The sequence below is a fragment of the Salvelinus sp. IW2-2015 genome, linkage group LG16 (genome assembly GCF_002910315.2).
Source record: "Salvelinus sp. IW2-2015 linkage group LG16, ASM291031v2, whole genome shotgun sequence".
NCBI lineage: Eukaryota > Metazoa > Chordata > Actinopteri > Salmoniformes > Salmonidae > Salvelinus > Salvelinus sp. IW2-2015.
In genome coordinates this window covers 30,359,191-30,371,020 of record NC_036856.1, presented here as the reverse complement: position 1 = coordinate 30,371,020, position 11,830 = coordinate 30,359,191, and the positions used below count along the sequence as shown (strand labels likewise).

The following is an 11,830-nucleotide window of genomic DNA, read 5'->3' as shown; positions in this document are numbered from 1 at the left end:
AATAGGCGATAATGTGACTAGAATGACGCTGTAAACAACAGCCAATTTTCCYGGACATAGACATGTCTTATTTTTATTTAACCTTTATTTAACTAGGCAAGACAGTTAAGAACAAGTTCTTATTAACAATTGACGGCCTACCCCGGCTAAACCTTCCCCTAACCCGGACGGCTCTGGGCCAATTGTGCGCCGCCCTATGGGACAGCCCGGGATCGAACCAGAGACTGTAGTGATGTCTCTAACACTGCGATAGTGCCTTAGACTGCTATCGCCACTCAGGAGACCTTATATGGGCAGAAAGCTTAAATTCGTGTAAATCTAACTGCAGTGTCCAATTTACAGTAGCTATTACAGCAACAAAAGCCATTGTTTGAGGATAGTGCACAACTACAAAACACTTTTATCACAGCAACTGGTTTGATACATTCACCTCTAAAGTTAAATAATGTACTTACATTCAGTAATCTTGCTCTGATTTGTCATCCTGAGGGTCCCAGAGATAAAATTAAGCATAGTTTGTTTGATAAAATAKATTTTTACATTAAAATTTAGGAACTGGTTTCTACAGTTTGAGTCCACTGTTTTCTCTGGCTCCCTCCCTGCCATCTGGATGTGTGAAGGTTTGTGTATTTTCTGTAGGGAAGCTAATGATTTGTCATGCATGACATTCCTGGGAGTGTGTAAACTAAAAAAAAAAATATTACCATAGCATTTTTGTATGTTCTCTATAGTTATGTACTTAAATGTATAAATTGACCAATTCGGCACATTTTGGCGAACTCCTGGCAGACTTGATACAAACTATTGTGTAGTGATGTTCTTCACTGGATCGGTCTGAATCTTTGCACACACTGCTGCCATCTTGTGGACAACACCTAGATTACACCTATAATCCTATCTCAATGTATGGCTTTTCTCTTGCTTTCCCTAGCAAGATGATGGAACCCAAAAAATATAAAACGCTTTTTTTGTTTGTATTATCTTTAACAAGGTGCTACCAACCTATGCTTGAAGATGATATGCCTCAACTGTCAGTCATCACATGATGTACTGGACAAGAAAGCTCTTCTTTTTTTTTTTTACCTTTATTTAACTCTTGGTAAGTGTCTCTCAGCTATTTTAGCTAATTGTGGTGTGTTTGTAAATGCATTTACAATACATTAATTGGCTAGTACCCAACCCTAATTAGTAAATTAATTGTATTTGGTCCAGTGAAGAAATTCAGATTTACTGAGCTCAAATGAGCCTCAGTGACTATTCCTTAAGAGGATACAATTATAAAAGTCTAAATATCTTAATTAACAATTTTTATTATTATAAAGTATGTGGTTACCTGCTCGTCAAACATCTCATTCCAAAATCATGGGAATTAATATGGAGTTGGTCCCCCTTTTCTGCTATAATAGCCTCCTCTTCTGGGAAGGCTTTCTACTAGATGTTGGAATATTGTCACGGGGACTTGCTTCCATTCAGCCACAAGAGCATTAGTGAGGTCGGGCACTGATGTGCGATTTGGCCTGGCTCGCAGCCGAACATCCAAAAGGTGTTCGATGGGGTTGAGGTCAGGGCTCTGTGCAGGCCAGTCAAGTTCTTCCACACCGATCTTGACAAACCATTTCTGTATGGACCTCGCTTTGTACACGGGGGCATTGTCATGCTGAAACAGGAAAAAGCGCCTTCCCCAAACTGTTGCCACAAAGTTGGAAGCACAGAACCATCCAGAATGTCATTGTATGCTGTGGCGTTACAATTTCCCCTTCACTCAAACTAAGGGGCCTACCCCGAACCATGAAAAACAGCCCCACACCATTATTCCTCCTTCACCAAACTTTACAGTTGGCACTATGCATTCGGGCAGGTAGCGTTCTCCTGGCATCCACTAATCCCAGATTCGTCCGTTGGACTGCCAGATGGTAGAGCGTGATTCATCACTCCAGAGAAGTGTTTCCACTGCACCAATGGTGAAGAGCTTTACACAGCTCCAGCCAACACTTGACATTGCGCGTGGTGGTCTTTGGCTTTTGTGCGGCTGCTCGGCCATGGAAACCCATTTCATAAAGCTCCCAAAGAACAGTTCTTGTGCTGACGTTGCTTCCAGAGTCAGTTTGGAACTCTCGCGCTTCAGCGATCCCGTTCTGTGAGCTTGTGTGGCCTACCACTTTGTGGCTGAGCCGCTGTTGCTCCTAGACGTTTCCACTTCACAATGACAGCACTTACAGTTGACTGGGGCAGCTCTAGCAGGGCAGAAATTTGACAAACTGACTTGTTGGAAAGGTGGCATTCTATGACTGTGCCGAGTTGAAAGTCACTGAGCTCTTCAGTAAGGCCCTTCTACTGCCAATGTTTGTCTATGGAGATTGCATGGCTGTGTGCTCAATTTTATACACCTGTTAGTATGTCTACATACTTTTGGCCATGTAGTGTATATTATGTTTTTTATTATTTTATTACAGCTGGCACCAAATGTTATAATGTCCTCTTAACCCCTCAGGTCATTCTCCATGGAGATGCACTCTGTAGCAGAGTTCCACAAAGTCCCAATGAGAAGCATCCCCCGGCCCACACCACTCAGGTGACTGATAACCTAGCATTTCGGTATAGATTCCCAGACCCAGATTAAGCCTAGTCCTGGATTAACATTTACTTTCAATGGATAATCTACATTTAGTATGATTATATGTATATATACGTAAATAAACTCAGCAACAAAAAAAATATCCCTTTTTCAGGACCCTGTCTTTCAAAGATAACTTCATATATCTTCATTGTAAAGGATTTAAACACAGTTTCTCATGCATGTTCAATGAACCATAAACAGTTAATGAACATGCACCTGTGGAATGGTCAGTAAGACACTAACAGCTTACAGACGGTAGGCAATTAAGGTCACAGTTATGAAAACTTAGGACACTAAAGAGGCCTTTCTACTGACTCTGAAAAACACCAAAAGAAAGATGCCCAGGGTCCCTGCTCATCTGTGTGAATGTGCCTTAGAAATACTGCAAGGAGGCATGAGGACTGCAGTTGTTGCCAATAAATTGCAATGTCCGTACTGTGAGACGCCCAAGACAGCGCTACAGGGAGACAGGACGGACAGCTGATGTTCCTCGCAGTGGCAGACCACGTGTAACAACACCTGCACAGGATCGGGACATCCGAACATCACACCTGCAGGACAGGTACAGGATGGCAACAACAACTGCTCGAGTTTCACCAGGAACGCACAATCCCTTCATCAGTGCTCAGACTGTCCGCAAAGCCTGAGAGAGGCTGAACTGAGGACTTGTAGGCCTGTTGTAAGGCAGGTCCTCATCAGACATCACCGGCAACGTCACCTATGTGCACAAACCCACCGTCGCTGGACCAGACAGGACTGGCAAAAAGTGCTCTTCACTGACGAGTCGGGGTTTTGTCTCACCAGGGATGATGGTTGGATTCGCGTTTATCGTCGAAGGAATGAGCGTTACACCGAGGGCCGGTACTCTGGAGCGGGATTGATTTGGAGGTGGAGGGTCCGTCATGGTCTGGGGCGGTGTGTCACAGCATCATCGTACTGAGCTTGTTGTCATTGCAGGCAATCTCAACGCTATGCGTTACAGGGAAGACATCCTCCTCCCTCATGTGGTACCCTTCCTGCAGGCTCACCCTGACATGACCCTCCTGCATGACAATGCCACCAGCCATACTGCTCGTTCTGTGCGTGATTTCCTGCAAGACAGGAATGTCAGTGTTCTGCCATTCCTAGCGAAGAGCCCGGATCTCAATCCCATTGAGCACGTCTGGGACCTGTTGGATCGGAGGGTGAGGGCTAGGGCCATTCCCCCCAGAAATGTCAGAGAACTTGCAGGTGCCTTGGTGGAAGAGTGGGGTAACATCTCACAGCAAGAACTGGCAAATCTGGTGCAGTCCATGAGGAGGAGATGCACTGCAGTACTTAGTATCTGGCCAACAGCTGCATTGTTACTTTTGATTTTGAACCCCCCTTTGTTCAGGGACACATTATTCCATTTCTTTTAGTCACATGTCTGTGGAACTTGTTCAGTGTATGTCTCAGTTGTTGAATCTTATGTTCATACAAATATTTACACATGTTAAGTTTGACGAAAATAAAGACAGTTGACAGTTTCTTTTTTTGCTGTGATATATATATATATATATATATATATATATATTCATGTGCCCATGAGTTTCTAGTACAGAGACCACATGGTTCAAGAGAAAATAGCCTAATTAGGGGGGGGGGGGGGGAAGCATCTAATCATCAATGGCATTATTTTCAGTTAACTCTGCAACTCTTCCCACTGATTTTTTTTCACAACTGCCACCAGTTAGACTCCAAAACATTGGCAAGAAATACTGTAAATATAGACTTTGTAAAAAAATATATATATTTCATGCTGAACACCTCATATTAAACACCAATGGTTTATATTTCGGATAATGTTTTACAACTGTCACTCTATAAAATATTTTACATGTGGTAAGGCCACACAAAGGGCCAGAGGTTATTATGCACCTGTACAAATCTTAAATGCACAAGTCTTGATAGATTGGATTACATAGAATCCTCCAACATTCTGGTAGTTCACTGGAAATACATCCAGTAGTATACCCTTCCTTTACAACCCTAGTCAAGACTGTTGCATGCCTAAAGCCAAAAATAACTAATAATAAGTGGCCTTATATGGCGTTTCAAATTGTGAAATAATGAACTCTGTATCCTAATTGTGTGAAATGTTAAAAAAAATGCACCATTTCCTTTATCTTGTTCAGCTCACCAATGTTTCTGTTTGTTACCCTTTACTCAGCATCTATGTTATTGTTGACATATTGTCATCTTTAATGCAGCATCTGCAGCCCTTAAATAATTGTTTTGTTAATATCTTGTTTGTTGAATTGCTAACAATTGTCTTGGTTCAATAAATCCTGACATTAGTGAAATTGTCAGTTCTTTACAAAACATTTTCACTATCAAGGGAAAAAAATATACGATTTAACAGAAAACAATACACAATAACATTTACACTGTGGCTACAACACAAAAGACTGTAAGAGAGATGTGTGGACAATTGCAGGTAGGATTGCCTTTTCATAAGAAGAAAATGGTCTTCAATATGGTTATTACTCTGTTACACACCCTTATAAAAGAGTATGGGGGAATTCAGCCGTGAATCCATCACGATAAGTAGTATTCCCATCATAAGATAGCTTGTCTCTTTTTGTCCGTTTTCCTAGGGTCCGTGCAATCCCGGGTCCTTGGGACGTCCCTACCACATTGAAATTTAAATGGGGTAGCGGTTTAGGGTATGGACATCCCAAGGATTCCAGATAGCGCAGACAGTTTTCCTGGGCCCTCTTGTCCAGTAACGTTGCTCCTACGTGCTGGTTGGCCGTCCTTGGTTCAGGGCTGGGCCCTCTCGTCAAATACCATGACTCCTGGTTGTCTCAGACCGCATGGCTGTCACACGACCCCTCTCTGGTCCTCGTGGGAGCGCTGGTGGAAGACAAAGGAGATGGCAGCGTCCCAGGAGGCCTGCAGTATGGGGTCTCTCAGGCCCCTCTTGTCAGAGCAGTGTTGCCACTGGGACAGGTCACAGGTACAATCAGAGTCCTCAGGAGGGGGCCGCACCTGTCGCCCATTCACACAGCGCCGACAGCGGAACCTGGCAGGGGCACAGGAGACAGAATAGTTAACATTAGTGGACAAATACAAGCGTTGTGATTAAGGTAAGTCTCGAACACATAAGATGTTTTAAATTATACTTGAACTCTTCCAAAGAGGGAGGATGTAACAACATCCAAGAATTGACCTCAACTTTAAATTAGTGTCAATGGGCTCTGCCTAATGCTGCGAACTGTGTTTGTACCGGTCGTGTGTGTGTGTACCTGTCATGCGTGTCACTGGTGGTCTCCTCACTGAGATGAAAGAGTTCTCGTAGCTCCCCCAGAGAGAAGTGTCTCTCCACATCCTGCTCTTCATCCACCACACAGCTGCTCAGAGCCTTCTTATGGGCCTGCCTCTGAAGGATCTTCTCCTCAATTGTCCCTGTCTGCAGGAACACACATAGCAACTGTCAGTCATACACGTGACGTAAAACACCATTTTGATAGTTCAATTGCAAATACCACCATACCGAGGTGAGACTCCCCTCCCTCCCCAAGCACTTGGAAAAGCGATATAAATCAAATGAATGAATTAACTAATTTGCGGCCGACACCACTTTTCAGTATGATACTCGTCATTCTCTGTTCTACTCACTGAAAGCAGTCTGTAGATGTAGCAGGTCTTTTTCTGTCCATCTCTCCAGACTCGAGCCATGGCCTGCTCGTCATTGGCTGGGTTCCAGTCAGGGTCAAACATCACCAGGCGATTAGCACCAATCAGATTCAGGCCACAACCCCCAGCTTTGCTGCTCAGCATAAATATGAACTCTGGGCTCTGAGTGAGAGAGATGTCATGTAAATACTCATGATCAAACAAACTCTTATAGCAAGATGCCATTTACAACATGTTCACTACCTACAGATGGGCTGTTGAACCTCTCCACTATCTTTGCTCTCTTCTTGATGGACATTGTGCCATCAAGCCGAACGTAGAGGTATCTGATCAAAAGAAAAAAGCGGTTTCTTTCCAATCTCAAAGTTCATTTTCAAGAATAACTGAAAACAATGGTTGTGACAGCTCCTGTGTCAGTTCCTTTCTTACCTTCGAGTTCGACAGAGCTTCTCAAAGAGGTCCAGTGTTTGTGTGTAGTTGGAGACCAACACCACTTTGTCACTGGTGGTGCTTCTGGTCATGGCCAGGATATAGTCCAGAACCAGCATTTTACCTGGAGGAAAGATCAACGTCATTATAGATCCCATATTAACAATGGGGTGATTATAATTAATTATAAAATCAGGTGGTTCGAGCCCTGAATGCTGATTGGCTGACTGTATACCATTCGTATGACACTTTTTTTTGTTGGTAACCAGTTTATAATAGCAATAAGCCACCTCTGGGGTTTGTGGTATATGGCCAATGTACCATGGCTAAGGGTTGTGTCCAAGAACTCCGCGTTACATTGTGCGTAAGAACAGCCCTTAGCTGTGGAATATTAGCCATATACCACACCTCCTCAGGCCTTATTGCTTAATTATAAGGGGATAATACTGTACATGCTCATGACAATGCATTAAAAAACAGCATCGTAATGAATTATATCTGCGAGTTCTAAGTGTTACCTGTCCCTAATCATTCCTAAAACTAAATAATGTGTTCTTACCAGAAAGCTGTGGCTCCACAGCCTTGGTGGAGTATCCTGTAGGGAAGAGATCCAGGGCCCCATCGAAGCCCTCATCTCCCTCCACACACTTATCATAGATGAGAGCCGGGTCTGGGAGGCAAAGGAGAAAAAAGTCACAATACAACAGACCAACATACACTGATGCAAAACCAAACAGCTAACAAAAGGATATCCACACACACAACAACAAAAACAAGTTGTGTCAGGACAGAAATGTACATGGGAGGATTTCACTAATAATAAAATAAAGACAATACATATAAGAAAGCACCAGTTGATTTGTTGTTTGGACACTTACGGTTACAGAGCTTCTTGAGAGAGGTGATGGAGGACAGAGAGGAGACACTGATCTTGCCCTGCTGCTGCAGTGTCTGTAAGGGCTTAGCCTGCCTCAGGAACAGTTTATACAGCTCTGACTGGAGGGGGGTCAGCCTGCAGAGAACACGCAAATATTAAGCCGTGAACAATACAGGCTTTTAAATCTTTCCACTAAATGAGAGTGCCTTGATTACTTCTGGAAGCTTTTTTGGTAATGTTTACTATCCAACATCAACTTATTTGTATTTTATAGTATTCCTACCGAAATTAACTTGTATATTCAAGGGTCCCTATACGCCTGTAATGACTATTCAGGTAGTATACATTTGCAATTAGTTGAACCGCGACACCATTATTTGTGACAGTAAACACACCTGTTAATACCATCAGAAATACCATTATCAGTGGTCAGTTGCAATCAATACATATAATAAAATCTTAAAATGTAAAAATACATGAAAATGGAAGAGTTACCTGCAACAGACGACCTGCTCGATCTTAACAGGAAGATACTTTGAGAGGATGTCTGAGGTTCTCCGAATCAAGCATCTAAAACCACCAAGGAGAGAAAAATATTAAGTATAGGGCTGTGATGATACCAGTATCACAAAAGTTTTCCCATGGCAAAAGTGAAAACACGAAGCAGACCAAACTCTTTGGTCCTTTAAAAACCTGCTGTATGTAAAATATTGTGTGCTATAGGTTGGAAAATAAATAAAATGAAAGTCTGGATGACAAAATAAGGATTTTGGTTTTCCTAAAGTTTCATGTTTTGCTTCCTTGCCACGATACTAACGAGTATCACGAACTGGTATTGTCCCGGACCTATTAAGTAGTTATGTTTTGCCTTACTAAAGCGACCGACTTGCTCACTGTGTACCATGTGGGTCTGCGCTTCAGCCAAGCTAAGATATATTAGGCAGATAGTCTGACAATACACATGACCATAAAGATGTCCATTGTGTTGTAGGTAAATTATTAAGTCTTCAGCAACGTGTGAGGTTTACCCATTGACAATGCTGATCAGCTCCTTGAGTTTCTCCTCTCCAACCTGCCTGTCTTTGCCGCTGGCGTCTGCATCACGACCCTTCAGGATGGGGAATTCAAAACGCTTCTTAAACTCCTGGGCTGTTCCTGAGAAGGGAAAGAAAAACCACAGGAGGACAGTTAGAAGGCAGAGAAGGGGCGATCTAACCGACCTAATTTAACATGTCTTTCCGTCTATTCAGAAAGCATACATACCTTAGAAATTTTCACATCAACTTTTTATTGAATTTTGTCCATTTTCCTCCATGTAGTTGTAAGTAGTGTCAGCTTACCCAGGATGCCAGCGTTGACAAAGTGCACCAGACTGAAGTATTCCAGCAGGTCATTCTGAATGGGAGTGCCTGAGATCAGCACCCTCCTCTGGGCACTCATAGCATTCAGAGCTTGGTACGTCTGGTTGTCCGAGTTCTTCAGCCGATGACCCTACAGGGTGCACAAGGAACAAGGTGTTATTGGCATAACCAGGTTAAATATATATTTACAATATATTACTACTTGTATATGGTCCATTTGAGGATAACATCAATCCAAAACCTGAGCAGAAGCCTAAGAACCATGACCTGTGTTCATAAAACAGAGTAGGAGTGCTGATCTAGGATCAGTAATTAATAAGAGTGGGGACCTGATCCTAGATCAGCACCACATTGTGAATATTGGCCTGCATCTCCTCGTCACGGTACCTCATCACAGATGACAAGTCCCACTTTTCCTTTGTGTAGAACTTCAGCATGAAGCCGGAACGTCTCATATGAAATGATCAGGATTGGAGTAGGAACCCTCAAGCCATGCTGAGTCATGAAGTTCACTGTCAAGCACATAAACCCAGTTCACTGTCAAGCACATAAACCCAGTTCACTGTCAAGCACATAAACCCAGTTCACTGTCAAGCACATAAACCCAGTTCACTGTCAAGCACATAAACCCAGTTCAATGTTAACATTTTATGTTATTCTTATTTATTTAGCCTGAATAGTCCACTAAGTAACAATTGTCACTGTTTCCCCAGGGAGTCCTGGGAACAACCATGCCACTGCTAAGGGTATTGCCACAACAGGAATAATGCTTAATGGTCAAAACAAACCTACCTAGTTTTTTGTCTATCTCCTCCTTGGATCCCCCATCGATGGCCACCGGTGTGATGCGTCCGCCCAGCCACTTTCCCACCTCGTTGTACCAGTTACGAACCAAACTGGAGGGTGAAACAACAATGGCCTTGTCTATCTCAGGCTTGGCATCAGGACTCTGGCGCAGCAGGGTCCACATGAGGGCAATACACTGCAGGGTTTTCCCCAGCCCCATCTCATCAGCCATGATGCAGCCATATGAGTCGGCAATACGTCTCCCGGTCACACAATCCCACAGGAATTTCACTCCCTGACAGAAAACAACAAAATCTGGTTATTAGAAACAAAAGTATACACAAATACAATTAAGTGTGCTCTGGGACCTGGTCAAAACTAGTGCACTATATAGGGAATAAGGTGCCATTTGGGACACAGAAAAGTATCAAGATTTACAAAGAGACTGTACCTCTCTCTGATGGGGTCTGAGGACCTTTCCAAGGACTGGATCCACGACAACATGTACAGGCAGTTTATCTCTGCACACAGAGAAACATATTAATAAACTTCTACTACAACATGTCATTTTGTGCAAAGTTATCACCAAAAGTCTGATCTTTATAACAATCCGAGACCGTAACTGAGCTACTGACTTCACATCACCATGTTTTTCCTAATCTCTCCCTTTCCTTACCATAATTGTGCTACGGACTTCACATGAACATTTTCTAATCCCTCCCTAAATATTGAGATGAACTCACTTCTCTGCTTTTATCAGCTCATGAGCGCTCAGCACTGGAGGCTCATAGAGGACCAGTGCACCGTTTTCAAATGGGTCGTGAAGAGACTTCCTCACCCCCGCACGCTTCAGTCCTAGTGCTCTTATCCCCAGAGAGCCTATAGAACAAACACAATACCATTGTAATAGATAGATCCATCCAGCATAATATACTGAGACTGTTCCTAAAGATAGTCATATAGAAATATGTGAGATATGTGGAGAAGACCTAGGGTAGCAACAATGATTTGACATATTTACTTACCTGTGTAATTGGGGATGGGGATTTTAAAAGGTTTTGAGAGAATACTTCGAATGAAGGCTTCCTGTAAAGACAATACATCCATGAGCAAAGTACTTCAAAATGATTGGCATGTCTATAACAGCATTATACTGAGTGTTTGTGTAAGCACATGCCAAATACATTTATGCGTCAAAATGACCATACTCACGTGTGCATTGCTGTCCACACATACGGGCTGGTTGGTCAACTGTGTCAAAGGCTTTCTGAAGGGAGAGATATAGCTTTCTCTGTTTTCATTTCCTCCTTTCCTTCTTTTGGTCTGAAACAACATGTTGTGTTATCCTATCTGCTTGACATTACAGTGAAATATAAGTAGGACATCATAGTCAAAATGGATGAGTTTCTGATCAACTCAAACATAACTTACATCTTCTTCTGGATTCCAATCCTCATCCTCGGACAAATCTCCTCCATTCTTCCTTTTGGCAACCTGGCTTGGTGCTAGGCTTCTCCTCTGTCATGACATAATACACATTTGAGTAGACCATTTAATGTCACAAATAATTTTCTCTCTGCTCCTCCTAATGTCAAAATAAATGTTCCCCCACAAGCCTCATGCACATATATGGTGCACATGTAAGATTTTTGTTGTTGACATGAAGTGAAGTAGAGACAAAAGGGATTTGTCAGGTGAAGAAATAGAGAACCATTCAGAAAACCAGTCTGTTCGCAGTTTGGATTACTGTGGATATGGTGTCTCAAATTCCGCGCTGCATAAGGACCAACCACCAAGGAAACCGGTAACGTTAGAGTGAGATCAAATTGAATTGTATTCAACATTCTGGCTATGCACTGAAGTAACGTTAGCGAGCTAGCAACTGCTGCTTCGACAACAAGCGTATTAACAACGAACTACTTACCATTTTCCTCGTCTCTGGTGATTAATGGGGCGGTTAGGATATGATAACTGCTGTAGATGAATAGTTAAGTTGACAAACGATACATGACAGTTGCTACAACAATTGATTAGCTAGCTAGCTAGACTCCCATGTTTCTCCGTGGTTTGTTTACGTCTGTTAAATATCCCGCGCGCAGG

General features: G+C 42.7%; 1 protein-coding gene across 1 annotated transcript; it reads right to left on the bottom strand.

Annotated features, from left to right (window-relative positions):
- Positions 1-4,367: 4,367 nt before the first annotated feature.
- On the bottom strand, positions 4,368-11,830 carry rad54l (RAD54 like). The gene is made up of 18 exons (XM_024004903.1): positions 11,655-11,830; positions 11,162-11,248; positions 10,943-11,053; positions 10,756-10,816; positions 10,474-10,609; positions 10,182-10,251; positions 9,737-10,025; positions 9,332-9,456; positions 8,924-9,074; positions 8,612-8,738; positions 8,079-8,153; positions 7,585-7,718; positions 7,266-7,376; positions 6,707-6,830; positions 6,525-6,603; positions 6,260-6,439; positions 5,887-6,050; positions 4,368-5,663 (listed from the first exon to the last, which is right to left on the bottom strand). Exons 1-18 carry the CDS (start codon positions 11,655-11,657, stop codon positions 5,462-5,464), a joined length of 2,229 nt encoding a protein of 742 aa, XP_023860671.1. The 5' UTR covers positions 11,658-11,830; the 3' UTR covers positions 4,368-5,461.